The following is a 24,034-nucleotide window of genomic DNA, read 5'->3' on the forward strand; positions in this document are numbered from 1 at the left end:
GGAACTTAAGGAAAGCAGTGTTTCTCCCCTATTCTTCAACTTGTACATGGAAAAAGCAACGACAGATTAAAAGAAAAGTTCAGAAGTGGGATTAAAATTCTGATTGAAAAGATGCCAGTGGTAAGATTATTCGTGGATATTGAAATCCTCAGTGAGAGGAAGGAATTAGAGGAACTATTGAGTAGAATAAAATCTCAAATGAGAAAAGGATATGGACAGAGTAAATCGTAGAAAGAAGAAAGTAATCGGAAGTAGCCAAATGGTATTATGAGAGTACCGGTGAATTTAACATCAAAATTGGGGTCTGTAGTAGAATAAGTCAACGAATTCTGCTATCCTGAGAAAAAAGTAATGCGTGATGTACGAGCAAGGAAGATATACGAAGTACAACTGCACAGGTGAACAGAGTGTTCCTCACTAAAAGAATCTGAGAACATATCAGTCTGAGAAAGAAATTTCTGTGAATTTACGTTTGGAGAAAAAGTTGTATGGTAGTGAATCATGAACTGTGGGAAAACTGGAAATCAGATAATCGAAGTTTTTGAGATGTGGTGTTACAGAAGAATGCTGAAAATTAAGCAGACTGATGAGATATGAACTGAGGAGGTCTTCAGCAGAATGGGGAAAGGGGGGGGGGGGAGGAATCTGGAAATATTGCCTAAGATGTGAGACTGGAGGTTAGGGCATAGTACATCACCGAATAAGCTTCGTGTTACTGGAGGGAGCCATAGAAGGGAAAAATAGAGGCTGAGATTATACAATAAGTGTTGGGTGTCAGTACTACTTTGGGAGGTTGTCACACAGGAGGAAAAGTAGTGGCGGTCAGAAGGCTGACAAAAAATATTCTAGGTTGGCAATGCAGGTTCTGTAGGAAAATATTTATCGGCCCAGAGCGAACAGAGACCGGAGGGAGACCAGATCAGCCGATACGAGTCGTGGCGCCGATGGAACGACCGGAGCCGCCATTAAAAGGTCGTTACAGGCGAGGTGAGAAGGCAAGGTGGCGGCGCGATGGCGGGAAGGCAAACAGGGCTGGCCGGCTGGTGGGCTGGCCGGCGTGCGGTCACGGACAGCGCCGGTGGCGGCGCAGCCAAACAGCGGCATTACGCCCAAGGCCGGGCAGCCGCCGCGCCGCCTGCTTGGGCGGTCGCCGCGTGGGCTTCACCCGAGCCCAGAGCCCAGAGCCCAGTCCGGTCACGGACGAGGGCGGCCTCTGCCGCTGGCAGGGCCTCGGCGGCCACTTCCTCACTCACGGCGCTTCCTCGCGAAACACTGAAGCTCCACGGCCAAAATGTTAGCCGTCCGCTTGAAAGGGCACTCTGGTCGCCATACGGCGCTGTATGTGATGCGGTCCCGTGACCCTCCAGCGTCGGCATCACCACTGGCGGGTTTGGGCCAGTCGGCTGCACGGAGTCGTCAGCAGCAAGATGAGAGGAAGGACGTGCCGTGGTCGGGGGTGGCGATGAGCACACGCTGGATGAAATTGCCCGATTTCTTGATGTGTCGCCGCAGACAATCCCGTCTCCAGCCATCCTGATTTAGGTTTTTCGTGATTTCCCTAAATCGTTTCAGGCAAATGCCGGGATGGTTCCTTTGCAACGGCACGGCCGATTTCCATCCCCATCCTTCCCTACCCGAGCTTGCGCTCCGTCTCTAATGACCTCGTTGTCGACGGGACGTTAAAAAACACTAACCCAATAACCTAAGCAGACAATCCACAACGACTGCAAAGAATGGTAACCACTCGTAGCCACGTAACACGGCCTCAGAAGAGTGGTCGAGCGTCAGACGGTCCAGTGGGGCGTTTAACCCTCTGTGTGGAGCCTGTAATTCGAACCGGAGATGATTATGAGATGCTATGGGACTGTTTTTCGTACCATGACTTTGACGCACTCATTCAAACTGTCGTGAAAATCAACAAGCACGTTTATTTCACAATTATCTGTGAACAAGTATTTTCTTTTCTACTACGTCGTTCCGAGTTGACAACAGTCGTGTTCACATCGTATGTTCCTAGTTTGACGAAAACCTCAGCCTCCAGATCTCATCTCTACTGGTCAGATGAATCATTCGATCTTAATTCCTTGGAAAACGTCAAAGAATGTTAGGAATAGCAGCTGGAACGTAGCAATTGACATCTCGCAATTTGATAGCTCTAAGGGATCTCATCATCAACGAGTGGTTTCAGCTGGATGTGGGATACCTATAGGAATTATTTAGAAAGCATCGTTCCTGCGAAACACAACAAGCGCTTTACGCACACGAATTGTTACGTGCTATTGGCAAGGGCGTTCAAATTGATCCAGATTTCTAAATTTACAGCCGGCCAGAGTGGCCGAGCGGTTCTAGGCACTACAGTCTGCAACCGCGCGACCGCTACGGTCCCAGGTTCGAATCCTGCCTCGGGCATGGATGTGAGTGATGTCCTTAGGTTAGTTAGGTTTAAGTAGTTCTAAGTTCTAGGGGACTGATGGCCTCAGAAGTTAAGTTCGATAGAGCTCAGAGCCATTTGAACCATTTTTTTCTAAATTTACAAAAGACTTTTGACACTGTGCCACACAAGCGGCTTGTAGTGAAATTGCGTGCTTATGGAATATCGTTTTTATTATGTGACTGGATTCGTGATTTACTGTCAGAGAGGTCACCGTTCGTAAAAATTGACGGAAAGTGATCGAGTAAAACAGAAGTGATTTCTTGCGTTCCCCAGGGAAGTGTTACAGGCCCTCTGCTGTTCCTTATCTATAACAGAAGATCAAAACAAATCGCAAAACGATTTAGAAAATACATGTGAATGGTGCGAAGGTTGGCAATTGATCCTAATTAATGAAAAGTGTGAGATCATCAACGTGAGTGCTAAAAAGAATCCGTTGAACTTCGGTTACACGATAAATCAGACTAATCTAAAGGCCGTAAATTCAATTAAATACTTAGGAATTACAATTACGAACAACTTAAATTGGAAAGAACATTTTGACAATGTTGTGGGGAAAGCAAGCCAAAGACTGCGTGTTATTGGCAGAATACTTAGAAGATGCAACATCTCCCTGAACCGCGCTTGTCCGTCCTGTTTTGGAGTACTGCTACGCGGCCTCCGATCCCTACCAGATAGGGCTGACAGAGTACATCGACGAACTTCGGGAGAGAGCAGCACATTTTGAATTATCGCGAAACAGTGGAGAGAGTGTCACAGACATGATAGAGAATTTCGCATGGACACCATTAAAACAAAGACGTTTCTCGTTGCGGCGGAATCTTCTTACGAAATTTCAATCACCTAGTTTGTCCTCCTAATCCGAAGATATTTTGTTGACGCCGACCTACGTGGGGAGAGACGATCATCATAATAAAATAGGGGAAATCAGAGTTGGCACGGAAAGATATAGATGTTCGTTTTTTCCGCTCGCTGTTCGAGAGTGGAATAATAGAGAATTATTGTGAAGGTGGTTCGATGAACCCTCTGCCAAGCACTTAAGTTTGATTTGCAGATTATCATTGTAGATGAAGATGTAGGTGTAGAAATGTGTGCTCTTTCTCGCCGGATTAAGACTACTAGCAATGCCAGAGGTGGTGTTACACAGTAGTTACTAATTCTTCGTCCGATGTTGGCACCGTTCCAAGTCAGAAGACTTCCTTCTCGCTGTCAGTGAAACACAGCCAGCACTTTACTTCTTACCAGATAGAAAGAGAAGCACTGGTAGCTTGTATCCATGCAGTGTACTACAATGCTCTGGATTAGTAGGTTCTGTTACTAAACATCTAGCCTACATATTTTCTTTATTTACAGTACCTATAAATATATGTACATAGGTTTCCATGACCATTGTTGTTGTTGTTGTTGTGGTCTTCAGTCCTGAGACTGGTTTGATGCAGCTCTCCATGCTACTCTATCCTATGCAAGCTTCTTCATCTCCCAGTACCTACTGCAGCCTACATCCTTCTGAATCTGCTTAGTGTATTCATCTCTTGGTCTCCCTCTACGATTTTTACCCTCCACGCTGCCCTCAAATACTAAATTGGTGATCCCTTGATGTCTCAGAATATGTTCTACCAAGCGATCCCTTCTTCTTGTCAAGTTGAGCCACAAATTTCTCTTCTCCCCAATTCTGTTCAATACCTCCTCATTAGTTATGTTATCTACCCATCTAATCGTCAGCATTCTTCTGTAGCGCCACATTTCAAAAGTTTCTATTCTCTTCTTGTCTAAACTATTTATCGTCCATGTTTCACTTCCATACATGGCTACACTCCATACAAATACTTTCAGAAACGACTTCGTGACACTTAAATCTATACTCGATGGTAACAAATTTCTATTCTTCAGAAACGCTTTTCTTGCCATTGCCAGTCTACATTTTATATCCTCTCTACTTCGACCATCATCAGTTATTTTGCTCCCCAAATAGGGATTTTATTAACAGAGGTATTCATAATGTTACTTACTTGTACGATACAATACGTACCAAGCAACAGCCAGTAAAGCTTTCTTTCTTAGCTCCTCCCCGGGGCCACTATTTTGTCAGTGGTCATAATGATTGTTTCCAACGAGAGACGCGAGTCACCTGCATAGTACACTACCCAAAGGTTAGCGTTTTCTTCTCCTGATTCTATCGGCAACATCTGTGCCATTAACGGAAGTCTACCGTACGTTATGATGTGTTGAACTGTAATACGAAATATGTGTGTCACTTTTTTACGTTATGGAAGAAGTGGTAAAACATAAAGTAAAGATATACCTTTCGGCCGTGGTGGCCGAGAGGTTCTTGGCGCTTCAGTCCGGAACCGCACGACTGCTACGTTCGCAGGTTCGAATCCTGCCTCGAGCATGGATGTGTGTGATGTCCTTAGGTTAGTTAGGTTTAAGTAGTTCTAAGTTCTAGGGGACTGATGATCCCAGATGTTAAGTCCCATAGTGCTCAGAGCGATATGAACCAAAGATACACCTTGCAATGAGAAACGTGCTTCACAAACCGTACACAAGAGTGTATGTCTTAGGGCTCTCTACGGTGCTGGAAAGTGAGTGCGATGCTGTTTAAGTTTCTGGGCCCGCTCGATAGGAGACGTAAACGCCGCAGCGTCTTCGAACGTCTCAGTCAAGCATCAGAACACAGTGACGTTTGTTTCATCAATCGTTAGTGCAGTACGACTGGAGTTAATAGTTTTCTGCAAAGGATCCTGAATTTATTCAGTTCATAATCTAAATGTTTATCTAAAACTGGAAGTGTGTTACCTCTAGTACAGTACAGAGACTTGGAGTCAGGAGTCCCTGGTGCCAACAATTTTTTGTACGGTTGCATAGCGGCTGAAATTGTTACTTTTTAGTTTATTTTCCATACTATTGTACGAACTTGGGTTCAGCTAATTTTCAAAGAGCTTCGTAATTTTGTTATATGTTTATTAAAAATCTGCGATGGTAAACAATGCCATACTGATGTCTTGTACTTGGTATATATACAGTACAAAGAATCCTCGTAGCGTTGTACATGTAAGTTCATCTCCAGCGATACAGCAATACCGTTATTTGATTTTTCGTAATTTATTTTTCTTAACGTATTTTCTATACGAAGTAGAACATTTACATCATTTAAAAACACACGTGTTATTTTGGAATATTCCATAAAATGTTTTCCACACTAGAACAGAAAGTATTATAGTATGCGACTCATTCTCTAGAGACCGCTTCCTCATTCCACAGGGTGACTCATTCGTTTGCCGTCCACTCGCAGCTCTACCAGAACGACTGCGCCACATGACTGGACAGCAGCTGCGTACCTGCCTAGTTCAGCGGAGAAATGCCAAGGCCAGCTGACACTGGGGGCCAAAGTTTCTCCCTGGGGTCCACTGTCTGTGGCGATGTTACGTTCAGCAACCTTCTGTTCACTGCAGTGGAGACATGTCGTAACGCCCAGTCACTGCGGCCGTAGCTGACTCACGGCGTCGAATTAAGACGAGTCGCTGTGAAGCAGCAGCATCATGAGCTGCGCGACGCGATGCAGCACAGCCGGGCGCCTTGTGGCTGTCGACCCGCGGTACACGTGATACCATCTGCCTGTCTCTCCCTCACACTACACCGTGACGAGCCCAGCCGCAGCAAACAACTCTCTTTGTCACAGAGATGTCCTCACTGCGCACTGCTGATGCAGATCAGATGCGACAAAACTGTACTCAGTTATACACTCTAACGTAACACGTGATGACATACTTTCCACATCATGAGTCCGAAGCTGTACAACCTATTTTGAAGGGGCAGAAGATCCATTTCGCACTTACAGTCTTTCTTTGAACTTATTTTGCACTGCTGCTTGCTTGTAGCTCTTCGATGGATATTCTTCCCGTACAAAACAAGTATCACGTGTCGCTCAGTAACCCCGCAGTCTTCAGTCGGTTATATTCTGCTGATATATCAATGACATTAACTATATTCTCTTTGTACTCAGTGTTCACATTCTAATTATTTCTTGGCAGTGGAATGTGGTGATTGCTTGAATTCGTAAACGTACTAACTTACTGCAATGCACTACGGCTATGGAATATTATTAGCAACCAATAGGAGTTAAAGTGGGATACGTAAAGTACTTACTACACATTACCCCTGTAAATAGTCTTTATATTCACCTGCCTAGTGGTAAAACAGTGTTTATCACATGGGCAACATGCGACAGAAAGTATTTGGTGCTACGGAAAATGTTTGAGAAAAATCAGAAAGATTATTACTAAGGACAGTGGTCACAGCTTTAAAAGAACTAATATCGTAAATGACAAGGACAATAGAATTAGGCTTGAGACTTTACTAGATATAAGCAGTTACGATAATTCCATGAAAATTAAAAACTAGTCCTCAAAAATAGTAATCAATGTTTGACGTAAGTTTTCGATGTCTCTGGTGCCCACGGCAGCCAAGAAGTCCAACGGAGAGTGTGATAATTCTTATTAATGTTTTGTTAGGTACTCGTTTGTAGACTTTAACATGGTTGGAAAATAGGCACCCATTCTCAGAAACGTGAACTCAAGACCTAATTTGTTCCTAAAAAGAGCGAAAATCAAGAATTATAGTGTCACTGTAGCAACGTAACATAAGTGTTGCGTTTAAAAGCTCCCTAAAACTATGCACTGAAAGCCCACTATCGTAAAACACACGATATTCCGTTTTCCTCTTCGTATAGACTTCACAGACCTTAAACTTTTTCATACCTGTTTGACGTACAGACCTTCTAGAAAAATTTACCTGAACAAACAGTTACTTCGAGTAGCTTTAAAAAACCTTTCATTATTTCCCTTTATACGTTTATTATTACCAAGAGGCAAAAAGTGTTAATACTGAGGTATATGAGCACATGTGCAAGAGAGTGTAAAGTGGAAACTATACAAATAAATAGAATTTTTTTCATCTGTGTATTGGTTTTGACAGTTACAGGAGATCACAGATTCTAGATCAATCAGTGTGAGACACCAAAAACTATAAGAGTGGTTTCTATGACAAAAGAAGTTATCATTTTTTCAGAGTTTTGTCTCAGTCTGTTCACATAAAATGACAGTCTGATGGGGTCTACTCTTCCAATTAGGCAATCTGATTGCCTCGGCAATCACAATGCCTGAAAGTATCTTCAGACTAACTTCTTGTATTCCAAAGTAATGCATAACTCACGCGTGTCGTTCAAGTATGTTTTTCTATGATGACGATCTCAAAGAACCATGTGTAGTGGTGTAATTCCTTTGCGTCTAACTCTCTAATCGCACATTGATACAAAGACGGTACGGAGGTTGCCTCACTGAAATAGCGAAGGAAGATTACCATATGCCAAACTGATGACGATGTATATGAGAAAAAGTACCATCACAGCTATATCTTGATAACGTCTTTATTCTATCACACGACTAGTTTCGGCGTCACATTACCACCATCCTCAGGTCCCACCACTGCCAAAAGAGTATTTCATTTCCTTGGTGCATCCCACAGCAAATGTGCCACCGAAACTAGTCGTGTGCTAGAATAAAGACGTTCTCAAGATACAACTGCAGTTGTACTTTTTCTCAGAAAATAAACGTAATTGTGTAAAAGATTAAGAACTTCCTGACAACGCTCGTTATTTATGCTAATTATTCATACATCATACCTGATCAATTTCAGAATACTGATGCATCGTCAGTTATATCTGGAAAACCATTCACATCAATATTGAATCAATGAAATCCATGCAGCGACAGCCGACAACCACTGGTATACCATCGTACTATTATACCGTGTGGGCCAAATCACGTAAAGCTATATGAAACCTGACCTGCTCGTGGGTTGAGTTTTGGCTGGTACGCTCCACGTTTAGTTTGGTTTTTAAATGTGTTGCAGAACAAAACAAAAAAAACAAAAACAGTAATTTTCACATAATTCTAACATGGTAAAGGATAATACCGCTGGTTACCGGCTATCTGTGGACGTAAACAAAATAAATGAGACTGTTTTCCCAGATACATCTGACGATGGAGTGTGTATTCGGACGTCGATCAGGTATTCTAAACAAGTAATCAGTATGAATAAAGTGCAGCCTGAAAGAGTCGTTAATTATTCGCATAATAAAAAACGTCGCGACTACGTGACTCCTAAATACCATAGACTAGTCAACAACGGTGGAGAGATTAAAATCAAAGTATAATTCTTACTGTAGACCGCCGGCCGCAGTGGACGAGCGATTCTAGGCGCTTCAGTGCGGAAACGCGCGACCGCTACAGTCGCAGGTTCGAATCCTGCATCAGGCATGGATGTGTGTGATGTCCTTAGATTAGTTAGGTTTAAGTAGTTCTAAGTTCTAGGGGAGTGATGAACTCAGATTTTAAGTCCCATAGTGCTCAGAGCCATTTAAACCATTTTTACTGTAGTCATGTCACTTGTACGACACTTTTTTCCACGGACTGGATCTCAAATCACCGGCTGACCAACCTAATTAAGATTTTTTTCCAAACTTCGTTCAGGGGGATTTCGGAGTGGCTTCAACGTATAGGCTACAGACTGTTTCGTATTTTAACCTCGACCGGTAGAGCTAGTAGTTCGTTTCTAGTGTAAGCGAAGTCGGCGAACGATAAACTTTATAGATAGGGACAAAAAGAGCTGCATCCAGAGTCGGATACAAACATGTATAACAAAGGGAAAACAATCATAGAGGCGCACTGCTGGCACAATAGCCTGTGAAGGAAAAGCTGCAGCTGTTGCATCAAATGTGAGCAGAGTTTTCGCAAGACGAGGCGGCAGCCGGCGGCGCGGCGCTGTGGGAAGTGTTGCTTGTGTCTTCCTTCCTTCCCAGCTACCTGCTGCCGGCAGATAGCTCCCCGCCTGCCACAGCGCCTGGCGCATAGGCCACCCGCCACCCGCCCAGCGCAGAGGCCGACCTCATGCGTGTGCTGCGTTAGCTACGGGTCTGCCCTCTCCACTACGAAGACAGCGTAGGAATAAACAGGAAGTCTTTCCCCGAGTACTGATTTTGACAGTTAATCAGTCTAGCTGATGATTATGAGCCACCCCAAGATTATATGTTACAGCAGCGAGAGCTTGAAAAACCTGAAACCTGCTGCGATAACGTAACACGAGTAATGAATTCCGCTCTCCCTCCTGATGTGCTGAGAAGCAGTTTCCACATTCGTAACATTGGACAATTTCTCTTCTAAGCCTCTTTAGAAACTTGAAAAATGAATACGTATTCCCATCAGGATCATACTTCCACTTTCGTTTATTCTTCGTTTCCTCATTCTCTTTTGTTTAGGTAATCTTCACTACGTCGCATTAGTTGAATGTTTAGATTGCAAGCCGGCCGGATTGGCCGAGCGGTTCTAGTGCGCTACAGTCTGGAACCTCACGACCGCTACGGTCGCCGGTTCGAATCCTGCCTCGGGCATGGATGTGTGTGATGTCCTTAGGTTAGTTAGGTTTAAGTAGTTCTAAGTTCTAGGGGATTGATGACCTCAGCAGTTAAGTCCCATAGTGCTCAGAGCCATTTGAACCATTTTTTTTAGATTGCAGAAGAGCCCTTAAATTAAATTATGATGAAAATAATATAGTTTCGAAGAGATTTTCTGTACTTCAATCAGGTAACCGACTGGTTCAGTCTTAAATTCCATTTGCCAAATCTGTTGATAAACACAAGTACCGAAGTACCCATCGTCTAATTTCCACACATGGTGTACTCATCTATTACTCATCTGTTACTCGCTGTTATAAAACACGCAGAGCTATTATCAGCCAGAACGTTTGTGTAAACACCACAGTGTCTTACTAGTCACGGTGTTATTAGACATGATATGACCTTGCCTTCATCCGACCTCTGAACTAACTTAGCAAGCCAGATAGAAGGAGACATACAGTTTAACGTGGACTGCGAAACACTCTGTAACTCAGCATTTTTAACATTTAGAAACATTGTTAGCCGTAAAAAGAGTGGTAAATCGCAGATAAAAATCCTAGCAATGAGCGGGAATCCAACCCGAGTCCTTCGAATCTATAATCTCGCACTTAAGAATTGAGATATAAAACCGCAAGCAGCGATACGTTAACCGTATTTTAACGATATTCGCAACATTTGTGTACTTGTGAGTAAAACATTAGGATCACGATGTCACAATATAATAATAATCCTCGTATACTAATTGCATTTTGAGTTTATTTATTGCTTCATGAATAATAAATTTGCAAACGTCATGAACATATCTAATTATGCCTGGAGAAGCAGTAAATGTATTATTTAATCGTTAGTAAAAAAATGTAAATGAGCAGAATCTAAATTTCGTGAACGGTGAGATATGACTTACAGAAGCTAGGATAAATGTATGATAACAGCTATCATGATGGTGCACAAAACACAGCTAGCAATTACGCTCGCAAAGGAACATCGGATCGCAAGGTGAAACGTATGCAGTGTGGTACATGTAGGGAGTAACAGCCCTGAGGAATCCACAGGAGAGTTAGGCAACTGCTGCATCCAGATTGGCTGTCTTTGATTACTGGGAGCATGGCTCTTGACTGATGGCGCTCAGTGAGGCCTGCTACAATTGTGTATCGTAGGGGCCGTGACTGCTACATTTACTTTGTATGTAAACTAAAATGACCGTAAAAGTAGTATACGTTGAGCGCTACTATACATCCAGGTATTTTGGAGAACCAGTGACTAAATTCTTGTCTTGGTATCCGAAACCGTAATGAAATTTATCTCGGGAATCATCGGATGGGACAATCTGAAGTACTGGTCAATGAGAGGAACACTCGAGTTTATGACCCAAGACAACGGTCTATACGGGGTGGTCCATTGATAGTGACCGGGCTAAATATCTCACGCAATAAGCACCAAACGAAAAATGGACCGTTTACCAATTGCGGAAAAGGTCGATAACGTGTTGATGTATGGCTATTGTGATCAGAATGCCCAACGGGCGTGTGCTATGTATGCTGCTCGGTATCCTGGACGACATCATCCAAGTGTCCAGACCGTTCGCCGGATAGTTACGTTATTTAAGGATGAAGGAAGTGTTCAGCCACATGTGAAACGTCAACAACGACCTGCAACAAATGATGATGCCCAAGTAGGTGTTTTAGCTGCTGTTGCGACTAACCCGCACATCAGTAGCAGACAAATTACCCGAGAATCGGGAATCTCAAAAATGTCGGTGTTCAGAATGCTACATCAACATCGATTGCACCCGTACCATATTTCTATGCACCAGTAATTGCATGGCGATGACTTTTAACGTCGTGTACAGTTCTGCCACTGGGCACAAGAGAAATTACGGGACGATGACAGATTTTTTGCACACGTTCTATTTAGCGACGAAGCGTTATTCACCAAGAGCGGTAACGTAAACGGTCCATTTTAACACGGGTAATGCATCACGAAGCAAATACCGTCCGCACTGGCGGAATCTTACGTGATACCACGTACTTATTTATACGTTTGTGACTATTACAGCGCCATCTATCACAAAGAGAAAAAGTGGTCCAACTAAAACATTCATATTTCTTTACGTACTACACGAATATGTAATGAAAAATGGGGGTTCCTATTAAAAAAAACCGCAGTTGATATCCGTTTGACCTATGGCAGCGCCATCTAGCGGGCCAACCATGGCGCTATCTGGTTTCCTTCTTCAAGCTAGACGAGTTTCGTTCTATGTAGTTTTTTCGTTTGACGTTTATTTCGTGAGATATTCGGCCCGATCACTTTAAATGGACTATCTTGTATTCTGGGCTCGTTCCTAAGGCGATTGTACGTCTATTGTGCTGTATTACGCATGGGTCAGTATTAATAAACTTCTGGATTAGTACTGGAGCCAATAGTGAACATTAACGAGTTGTGAAAAATATACATAATTCCATCCCTTGTGCATCGTTTATTGGGTGTTCTGTGGAACTGAAATAGTCGCCCAAGTGACAGAAATGGAAATGAACTGTCGTTCGTACGTAGCAGGGAGGAATTATGAGCAAAATTCGTCTCCGTTGCATTTACTTGAATGATACAGAATACGTAGCTAATTTGCTTCCGTCTAAGAAGAAAGGTAGCCTTCTCGCGATACTTGAAACTAATTTTCCGAAAGCACTGAAAGGACTATTAGATACTCAGAAGCCATTCACAGCCGATTAATGGCCGTGTTTTCTACGGGTCGACGTCTTGTAATCCACCCCAGTGCTAACGACAGCGTTATTTACTCGAAGCTCCAGTTACAGTCTGGCCACATTCTGCTTCGTAGGATATACATACGGCAATAAACTGAAATCATTTCTTTTTGCTTGCCGGTGTGGCCGAGCGGTTCTAGGCGCTTCAGTCTGGAACGGCGAGACCGCTATGGTCGCAGGTTCGAATCCTGCCTCGGGCATGGATGTGTGTCACGTCCTTGGGTTAGTTAGGTTTAAGTAGTTCTAAGTCTATGGGACTGATGATCTTAGACGTTAAGTCCCATAGTGCTCCGAGCCATTTGAATTTGATTTCTTTTCCTGCAAGCGTAGAACTGAGGATTTAGTTCGTCTTATTAACCCGGTTAGTCTATCTGTAAGAAGTATTCAGAATAAGCTCAGTGATAAACAGAAATAATTCGAGGCCTGATGTCGCGTTTAAAAGAAAGTGCGGAAGATAAAGGAGCAGATAGCATGTGCGCCCTTTCGTCGAATATACAGAATAAATATTATTACCCACAGAAACGTCTCCTGATGTCGCGTTTAAAAGAAAGTGCGGAAGATAAAGGGGCAGATAGCAAGTGCGCCCTTTCGTCGAATATACAGAATAAATATCATTACCCACAGAAACATCTGGGTACTGGTTGCATTCGTGCACAGGCAAGCCCCATACTGTTGCAGAAAAATATTGTCCTCGAACACTTGCACTGCACTTGTGACAAAAGACAGTCGAGAATCACTCGTGGTAGTTTACAGCTGTGTTGCAAAATTTCGAATACGAATTTCGATGACAGCACTGAACAGTAAATCCGTGCGAGTTACGAGCCACTGGAGAGACTGGGGCAAAAGCACAAAAATAGTGCGCGTGTCGCATCGTAAGAGGGTTACACGTCCGGCGAGTAGGGCGCAGGTGTGGGGCGGCAGCAGTAGGTGGCTGGTGGCGGCTGGCGATACTGACCCAGTCGGCGGCGTGCAGCACCGCAGCCATGGCGACGAGCAAGCAGGCAGGCAGGCGGGCAGGCGGGCAGGCGGGCTCTCGGCGGACAGCACGGGGCGAAGAGGTGGCGGAGGCGGAGGCGGAGGAGCGGCGAGTTGCGGCGGCGGCGGTACTGCGCGCCCGCCAGCCCGCCGCCGGCTTATAGCGGCCGCGGGCGGCGCGGTGGGGGGCTCTGCCAGGCGACACGCACCCGGGGGCGTCCCCTGCCTCACAATTAATCGCGTCTCGCCACTACACCGAAACAGCGAAACTGCTCACGTGCCGACCGCGCGGCGTGTTACTTGTTACCAAAGTGCGCTACACTCGCGAAGGAAAGGTGTGAAAACTTTCCAGCCGGACACAACGACTTGTTCTTTCAGTGTTGAAACACTTACGTCGAGTGCTACGTTGGTGGACATAACGGTTTTCATTCTACGACTTCTTACAGCAACTCTGTATGATATCAGCGTAACGAATGACGCTCCCTTTGAAGTATACCCTGTTGTTTTTGTAGCTTCTGAAGCGCATCGTTCGGTGGCGTGGCATAGACCAATACCTTCATGTGTCCCAACAATCAAAAGTCTAGGAGCCTGAGGGCTGAAATAAGGCAGGTGAAGATGTGCCGCCCTCCTCAACCCACACCCTGTTCCCACCGTTTCCCCACCCGACCCCCACCCCGCGACCAATCCAGCAGTTCTGAAATGTCTGCGTCGGATGTTCGCGCACACTGTAAACAAAGTGTGAGTGTGCGCCATCGTGCATGAACCGCATTTGTATAAGTTGCTGCAATGGCACAGCCCCCAGCAAGATAGGCAATACATTAATGAGAAACTACAGATATTGCACCCGAGTAGATTGTCGTACAGATGACAAAATGGTAGATATCGAAATAGACGACAGAGGGATAGAGAAACAATTAAAATCGCTCAAAAGAGGAAAGGCTGCTGGACCTGATGGGATACCAGTTCGATTTTACACAGAGTACGCGAAGGAACTTGCCCCCCTTCTTGCAGCGATGTACCGTAGCTCTCTAGAAGAGCGTAGCGTTCCAAAGGATTGGAAAAGGGGACATGTCATCCCCGTTTTCAAGAAGGGACGTCGAACAGATGTGCAGAACTGTAGACCTATATCTCTAACGTCGATCAGTTGTAGAATTTTGGAACACGTATTATGTTCGAGTATAATGACTTTTCTGGAGACTAGAAATCTACTCTGTAGGAATCAGCATGGGCTTCGAAAAGACGGTCGTGTGAAACCCAGCTCGCGCTATTCGTCCACGAGACTCAGAGGGCCATAGACACGGGTTCACAGGTAGATGCCATGTTTCTTGACTTCCGCAAAGTGTTCGATACAGTCCCCCACAGTCATTTAATGAACAAAGTAAGAGCATGTGGACTATCGGACCAATTGTGTGATTGGATTGAAGAGTTCCTAGATAACAAAACGCAGCATGTCATTCTCAATGGAGAGAACTCTTCCGAAGTAAGAGTGATTTCAGGTGTGCCGCAGGGGAGTGTCATAGGACCGTTGCTATTCACAATATACATAAATGACGTTGTGGATGACATCGGAAGTTCACTGAGGATTTTTGCAGATGATGCTGTGGTGTATCGAGAGGTTGTAACTGTTGTGGATTGGCAGGAGAGCCAACCCACGAATTTTAGAGGCAGCCGAAAGGCTCGCGTTTTAGCTCACGCAGGCTGGCGTGAGGTCTGGAACAGGGCAAGGAAATTAGAACTTAGAAAAACGGACGCAGATGGTGGAATACTTAACTTTAATCCATTAATGTTGAACGTAGCTCTTGTCTGTACATTATTTACAATATCAATAGTAACTGAACATGGCGCCTTGCTAGGTCGTAGCAAATGACATAGCTGGAGGCTATGCTAACTATCGTCTCGGCAAATGAGAGCGTATTTTGTCAGTGAACCATCGCTAGAAAAGTCGGTTGTACAACTGGGGCAAGTGCTAGGAAGTCTCTCTAGACCTGCCGTATGGCGGCGCTCGGTCTGCAATCTCTGATAGTGGCGACACGCGGGTCCGACGTATACTAACGGACCGCGGCCGTTTTAAAGGTTACCCCTTAGCAAGTGTGGTGTCTGGCGGTGACACCACAGTAACAATGGAAAATTGTACTGAAATGCAGGAGGATCTGCAGAGAACTGACGCATGGTGCAGGGAATGGCAATTGAATCTCAATGTAGACAAGTGTAATGTGCTGCGAATACATAGAAAGATAGATCCCTTATCATTTATCTACAAAATAACAGGTCAGCAACTGGAAGCAGTTAATTCCATAAATTATCTGGGAGTACGCATTAGGAGTGATTTAAAATGGAATGACATATAAACTTGATCGTCGGTAAAGGAGATGCCAGACTGAGATTCACTGGAAGAATCCTAAGGAAATGCAATCCGAAAACAAAGGAAGTAGGTTACAGTACGCTTGTTCGCCCACTGCTTGAATGCTGCTCAGCAGTGTGGGATCTGTACCAGATAGGGTTGATAGAAGAGATAGAGAAGATCCAACGGAGAGCAGCGCGCTTCGTTACAGGATCATTTAGTAATCGCGAAAGCGTTACGGAGATGATAGATAAACTCCAGTGGAAGACTCTGCAGGAGAGAACGCTCAGTAGCTCGGTACGGGCTTTTGTTAAAGTTTCGAGAACATACCTTCACCGAAGAGTCAAGCAGTATATTGCTCCCTCCTACGTATATCTCGCGAAGAGACCATGAGGATAAAATCATAGAGATTAGAGCCCACACAGAAGCATACCGACAATCCTTCTTTCCACGAACAATACGAGACTGGAATAGAAGGGAGAACCGATAGAGGTACTCAAGGTACCTTCCGCCACACACCGTCAGGTGATTTGTGGAGTATGGATGTAGATGTAGATGTAGATGTAGATGTAGATGGAGTTAACCTTTGGGGTAATCTATCGCCAAGTACGCCTGCCCGCACGTTGACTCAGAATCAGTGTATATGTCCTCTTTCCTGAATTGCTAGGGGATTTACATCTGCCCATAAAGGACGGTTATGGAAATTCACAACACCATCTCTTGTGAAACCTGCCTCATCGGTAAATAAAACCTTCGATCTGAACAGTGCATATGCGACACACTTCTGCAACAGCCGTTCACAGAACCGCCGTCTGCCATGATAATCCTGTGGCCTTAGGGCCTAAACGGGCTGTAGATTACGTGGGTACAGCAACCGTTCACTAGGTATTCCCATGATAAGAGAAAGAGAAAGGTCTTCTGTTGCTGCTGATTGTCGCATACTTGTCCCAGGGGTTTCTTCAAGGGAACGTAGCACACGCTCCTCCATGTCAGGTGTGAACAGACTGTGAGGAGGCTCCCACTGTCAGTCTTCCAAGATGCAAGGGCACCTGTGTTCCTCCGACGCTGGAAAAAACAGCTTATCAGGGGGTACTCAGCACTGTGGGTACTCAGCATTGCTGTTGTTGTGGTCTTCAGGCTGGAGACGCAGATTGTGAAATGTATACAGGGTGATTTTTTCCACAGTGTAAAAACTCTGGGAATTCATCGATGAGTGGATGTGGAACCAAGAATATCTAATGAACTTACGTCCGGAAATGCATGTTTTCCATGCTGGAGACCATTTATTCAGTCACACATTGTTACAGAGACAACGGTCTAGTACTCGCTGTACCATGCAGCCACTGTTACAGTAAGTGCTGAAAATGATTTCTGTGTGCCTCGATTCATGCGTATACGCGCTGTAGCATGTCTTGTCCCACACGTCCACATCGGCCAGGCTGCATCCGAACAGTGTCAAAGGCAGCATGAATACACTGCTCTAGTGTTTCCATATCTGGAACGGGCTCGGCATACACGATACTTTTGACATAGCCCCACAACGAGAAATCGCTCGGATTGAGGTCCAGTGAACGAGCAGGCCGCCGGCCAGTGTGGCCGAGCGGTTCTAGGCGCTTCAGTCTGGAACCGCGCGACCGCTACGGTCGCAGGTTCGAATCCTGCCTCGGGTATGGATGTGTGTGATGTCCTTAGGATAGTTAGGTTTAAGTACTTCTAAGTTCTAGGGGACTGATGACCTCAGATGTAAGTCCCATAGTGCTGAGAGCATTTGAACCATTTGAAAGAGCAGGCCTTGCATGTGTACCCCCTCGTCCGATCCACAAGACGACGGAAGATACGATTGAGGTACGTCCGGATGTTAACGGCGAAGCGGGCTGGAACACCATCATGTAGCAGCCGCATAACCATTCGAATCATCAACGGCACTTCTTCCAGCGGGGGAGGCAAAGTCACCCGGGACAAACGCTGATCGTTCCGGCCTGTTAGGCGACGTGGAAGGAAGGCTGATCCCAAAATACGGTCGCCATTTATTCCGACCAACAAATTCCGGCTGCACCGATGCTCATGTTTCGCTGGCACCGTACCGTGGAGGTTCTGCATACTATCCCAAACATTACTATTACGAAAGTTGAATATACCACTTCGCGTAATGGTGGTCTCATCTGTGAATAGGGTGGTGACACAAATCCCGGAATCGCGTTTGCCTGGTGATGAAACCAGTAGCAAAACTGCTCCCTATGTGGAAAGTCTGTCGCTAGTAAGCCCTGCACGCACTGTGAGTGATAAGACTGGTAACATCTGTCATGGAGAATGTTCCGCAATATACTGGTGGGTGAACTGCCTGGTTGCCTTCCGCAGTGCTAATCACATTTTCCTCCAAGTATGGTGTCCGAACATTTCGGGTATATCCTACATGATTTCCTGCTTTCTGAAGCGACCCTGTCTGAGATAAAAGGCGAAACACTGTTGCAAACATTCAATGCTGTGGTTGTTTTCGGCGGGGATAGGTCTCCTCATACAACCTTCCTGCCCGCCGCCTGTTGCCTTTCCATAAGTACACACCATGTCGGCAAGCTCTCGATTCGAATATGGAACCATTGTGTACAACGCTGTACCACATCCATTAGGAGATGAGTCTACAAGAGAAGTGAATCGGACAAAGCATTACCAATTACTATGGCAGGAGAGGGCGCGAGGGCATGACGTATGATTAACAGTACCATCCTATAGGAGCAAACCGTGCATACTGTAACAGTGGCTGCGTGGTACAGCGAGTATTAGGCCGCCGTCTCTGTAACAAAGTATGGTGGAATAAATAGTCTCTAGCATGAAAACCGTGCGTTTCCGGACATAAGTTCATTAGACCTTTTTTGTTCCGTATCCTCTCATCGTTGAATCCCTAGAGTTTGTACACGGTGGAAAAAATCATCCTGTGTATGTATCTCATATTTCCACTTTTACGTCAGTTTGTTGCATACTGTTCCTATATACGAGATGTGTGGGAAAAAGAATAAGACTGATATTGTATCTACCCAAGTTTTTATGTTTTTCGAAGCACACTATTGTAAACTTCAAAATGGTTCCCTTCGGCATCTACACACCGGCGGAGTCGTTGTTCCCAGTGTCGGTAGCAACGATGAAAGGCTTCAACTGGCAGAGTCTTTAACACGTTAGTAATATTCTTTTGAATGTTCTCCAGAGTCCCAAAGTGACGCTCTTTTAAGACACTTCTCAATTCTGGGAAAACAAAAGTGTCACAGGGGCTCAGATCAGGTGAATATGGGGGATGTGGAACAACAGCAATGCCTTTTGAGATCAAAAATTCAGTAAAGGAAGTGGCCGTGTGACGATATTGTGATACAGCACCCATTTGAGTGCCATGTCCAGTCTCACTTCATTCACTCTATTCCTGAGCCTTTCAAGGACATCTTTGTAAAACTCTTGGTTGACAGTTTGTCCTGGAGGAACAAATTCCTTGTGCACATACCCCTACTGTCAAAGTAGCAGATCAGCACTGTTTTGATCTTTGACTTGCTCACTCGATCTTTTTTCGGTCGAGGAGATGTCTCAGTGTGCCACTCCTCACTTTGCCTCTTTGTCTCAGGATCGTACTCAGAAGTCCACGATTCGTCACTTCTGATCACACGACTGAACCATTCGTGGTCGTTGCCAATCGTCCCAAGAAGGTTAGTGCACAAGTTTCTTCTATTGTCCTATTGCTCACTTGTTATGTTTTTCTGCACCATTCCGGCACAACGTTTCGGATGTGCACAACATCGGTCAAAATTTTATGTACGCTGAGAGCGTTTAAGTTTAACAGGTCACCCATCATCTTTATTGTTAAATATCAGTCTGATCTCAAAAGAGCACTCTCGCTTTAGACGTTTTCGTCGGTTTTTGAGGTTGAGCGACGTTCATACGCAACGTGTTCTCCGCCTTCCGAAAATGATTTGTGCCAGCGCAAAACTTCTGCTCTCGATGTGGAATGTTCCTCATAGGCCTGTTTCAGCTTTCCAGGGACCACACTCGCGGATTCCCCAAGTTCAACTCAAACCTTGATTACATAACGTTGCTCTAAATTCCGCTGTTCCATTTTAGTAACACACAACGTGATGGCTGTACGGAGCGGGAACTCGAACTGAACACCTGAAAGACATGAACACACCTACCTACACGTGTACAACAACACAACGTTGACAGATCATTCACAGTCTTGTCAGTCTTATTACTTTTCTCACACTCCTAGTATGTAGGTTCTCGATCAGTTTTCTTAATTATATACTGCTGTGTACCTTTGAGAGTATATTACTATTTGTGTCCTGCCTCAGCAATGCGCCCAGTTTGGGGCACGCCAGTGTACAGCAAGTGCTGCGTTAGAGCCGCTTTTACTCTGTCGGACAGCAAAGTACGTTTCAGACTATCGTGACACCACTACATGTGATTTTTTTTCCTAGAGACAAAAAAGCAGACTCAAAACGTAGATAAAATACATTTCTTTACGATGGCAAGACTGTGAGATACAAATTCATCAGTTACGACTCTTGAATAGCGAATGTTGTTGTTGTTGTGGTCTTCAGTCCTGAGACTGGTTTGATGCAGCTCTCCATGCTACTCTATCCTGTGCAAGCTTCTTCATCTCCCAGTACTTACTGCAACCTACATCCTTCTGAATCTGCTTGGTGTATTCATCTCTTGGTCTCCCTCTGCGATTTTTACCCTCCACGCTGCCCTCCAATGCTAAATTTGTGATCCCTTGATGCCTCAAAACATGTCCTACCAACCGATCCCTTCTTCTAGTCAAGTTTTGCCACAAAATTCTCTTCTCCCCAATCCTATTCAATACCTCCTCATTAGTTACGTGATCTACCCACCTTATCTTCAGCATTCTTCTGTAGCACCACATTTCGAAAGCTTCTATTCTCTTCTTGTCCAAACTGGTTATCGTCCATGTTTCACTTCCATACATGGCTACACTCCATACAAATACTTTCAGAAACGACTTCCTGACACTTAAATCTATACTCGATGTTAACAAATTTCTCTTCTTCAGAAACGCTTTCTTTGTCATTGCCAGTCTACATTTTATATCCTCTCTACTTCGACCATCATCAGTTATTTTGCTCCCCAAATAGCAAAATTCCTTTACTACTTTAAGTGTCTCATTTCCTAATCAAATTCCCTCAGCATCACCCGACTTAATTCGACTACATTCCATTATCCTCGGTTTGCTTTTGTTGATGTTCATCTTATACCCCCCTTTCAAGACACTATCCATTCCATTAAACTGCTCTTCCAAGTCCTTTGCTGTCTCTGGCAGAATTACAATGTCATCGGCGAACCTCAAAGTTTTTATTTCTTCTCCATGGATTTTAATACCTACTCCGATTTTTTCTTTTGTTTCCTTTACTGCTTGCTCAATATACAGATTAACATCGGGGAGAGGCTACAATCCTGTCTCACTCCCTTCCCAACCACTGCTTCGCTTTCATGCCCCTCAACTCTTAAAACTGCCATTTGGTTTCTATACAACTTGTAAATAGCCTTTGGCTCCCTATATTTTACCCCTGCCACCTTCAGAATTTGAAAGAGAGTATTCCAGTCAACATTGTCAAAAGCTTTCTCTAAGTCTACAAATGCTAGAAACGTAGATTTGCCTTTCATTAATCTTTCTTCTAAGATAAGTCGTAAGGTCAGTACTGCCTCACGTGTTCCAAAATTTCTACGGAATCCAAACTGATCTTCCCATAGGTCGGCTTCTACTAGTTTTTCCATTCGTCTGTAAAGAATTCGTGTTAGTATTTTGCAGCTGTGGCTTATTAAACTGATTGTCCGGTAATTTTCACATCTGTCAACACCTGCTTTCTTTGGGATTGGAATTATTATATTCTCCTTAAAGTCTGAGGGTATCTTGCCTGTCTCATACATCTTGCTCACCAGATGGTAGAGTTTTGTCAGGAGTGGCTCTCCCAAAACCGCCAGTAGTTCTAATGGAATGTTGTCTACTCCCGGGGCCTTGTTTCGACTCAGGTCTTTCAGCGCTCTGTCAAACTCTTCACGTAGTATCATCTCCCATTTCATCTTCATCTACATCCTCTTCCATTTCCATAATATTGTCCTCAAGTACATCACCCTTGTATAGACCCTCTATATACTCCTTCCACCTTTCTGCTTTCCCTTCTTTGCTTAGAACTGGGTTTCCATTTGCGCTCTTAATATTCATACAAGTGGTTCTCTTTTCTGCAAAGGTCTCATTAATTTTCCCGTAGGCAGTATCTATCTTACCTCTAGTGAGATAAGCCTCTACATCCTTACATTTATCCTCTAGCCATCCCTGCTTAGCCATTTTGCACTTCCTGTCGATCTCATTTTTGAGACGTTTGTATTCCATTTTGCCTGCTTCATTTACTGCATTTTTATATTTTCTCCTTTCATCTATTAAATTCAATATTTCTTCTGTTACCCAAGGATTTCTACTAGCCCTCGTCTTTTTACCTACTTGATCCTCTGCTGCCTTCATTACTTCATTCCTCAAAGTTACCCATTCTTCTTCTACTGTATTTCTTTCCCCCATTCCTATCAATTGTTCCATTACGCTCTCCCTGAAACTCTGTACAACCTCTGGTTCTTTCAGTTTATCCAGGTCCCATCTCCTTAAATTCTCACCTTTCTGCAATTTCTTCAGTTTTAATCTACAGGTCATAACCAATAGATTGTGGTCAGAGTCCACATCTGCCCCTGGAAATGTCTTACAATTTAAAACCTGGTTCCTAAATCACTGTCTTACCATTATATAATCTATCTGAAATCTGTCAGTATCTCCAGGCTTCTTCCATGTATACAACCTTCTTTTATGATTCTTGAACCAAGTGTTAGCTATGATTAAGTTGTGCTCTGTGCAAAATTCTACCAGGCGGCTTCCTCTTTCATTACTTACCCCCATTCCATATTCACCTACTACGTTTCCTTCTCTCCCTTTTCCTGCTACCGAATTCCAGTCACCCATGACTATTAAATTTTCGTCTCCCTTCACTACCTGAATAATTTCTTTTATTTCGTCATACATTTCTTCAATTTCTTCGTCATCTGCCGAGCTAGTTGGTATATAATCTTGTACTACTATAGTCGGCGTGGGCTTCGTGTCTATCTTGGCCGCAATAATGCGTTCACTATGCTGTTTGTAGTAGCTTACCCGCATTCCTATTTTTTTATTCATTATTAAACCTACTGCTGCATTACCCCTATTTGACTTTGTATTTATAACCCTATATTCGCCTGACCAAAAATCTTGTTCCTCCTGCCACCGAACTTCACTAATTCCCACTATATCTAACTTTAACCTATCCATTTCCCTTTTTAAATTTTCTAACCTACCTGCCCGGTTAACGGATCTGACATTCCACGCTCCGATCCGTAGAACGCCAGTTTTCTTTCTCCTGATAACGACGTCCTCTTCAGTAGTCCCCGCCCGGAGATCCGAATGGGGGACTATTTTACCTCCGGAATATTTTACCCAAGAGGACGCCATCATCATTAACCATACAGTAAAGCTGCATGCCCTCGGGAAAAGTTACGGCTGTAGTTTCCCCTTGCTTTCAACCGTCCGCAGTACCAGCACAGCAATGCTGTTTTGATTAGTGTTACAAGGCCAGATCAGTCAATCATCCAGACTGTTGCCCCTGCAACTACTGAAAAAGGTGCTGCCCCTCTTCAGGAACCACACGTTTGTCTGGCCTCTCAACAGATACCCCTCGGTTGTGGTTGCACCTACGGTACGGCTATCTGTATCGCTGAGGCACACAAGCCTCCCCACTAACGGCAAGGTCCATGGTTCATTGGGGGTGGAAATAGCGGGTGGAATAGCGACATATTAACATAAATATGAGGCATTCAATAAGAAAAACTTATTACTCTTAAGAAGGAACAGTAAAAACCAAACACATAACGTACACACAGTACGTATTTGGTTACTATCGGACGACCGTAAGGTACAAAACTCACATTTTTTACTGCTGCAGCCGCCAGTGCCGACAGGAAGTGAAAGGAAACGGCGTTCTCGCAGACAGAGGATCAAAGAA

At 44.3% G+C, this 24,034-nt stretch overlaps 1 protein-coding gene across 1 annotated transcript in view; it reads right to left on the reverse strand.

The window, feature by feature from the left end:
- Positions 1 to 14,035, reverse strand: part of LOC126260768 (probable cytochrome P450 4aa1) — a 255,821-nt gene extending 241,786 nt beyond the window's left edge. The window contains exons 1-2 of the mRNA XM_049958107.1: positions 13,939 to 14,035; positions 13,599 to 13,840 (exon numbers count right to left, since the gene is read on the reverse strand). Coding sequence (XP_049814064.1) covers positions 13,599 to 13,840; positions 13,939 to 14,035 — 339 coding nt within the window. The remainder of the gene's footprint in view (positions 1 to 13,598; positions 13,841 to 13,938) is intronic.
- Between the last annotated feature and the right edge of the window lie 9,999 nt (positions 14,036 to 24,034).

This window comes from Schistocerca nitens, chromosome 5 (assembly GCF_023898315.1).
Source record: "Schistocerca nitens isolate TAMUIC-IGC-003100 chromosome 5, iqSchNite1.1, whole genome shotgun sequence".
In the NCBI taxonomy this organism is placed as follows: domain Eukaryota; kingdom Metazoa; phylum Arthropoda; class Insecta; order Orthoptera; family Acrididae; genus Schistocerca; species Schistocerca nitens.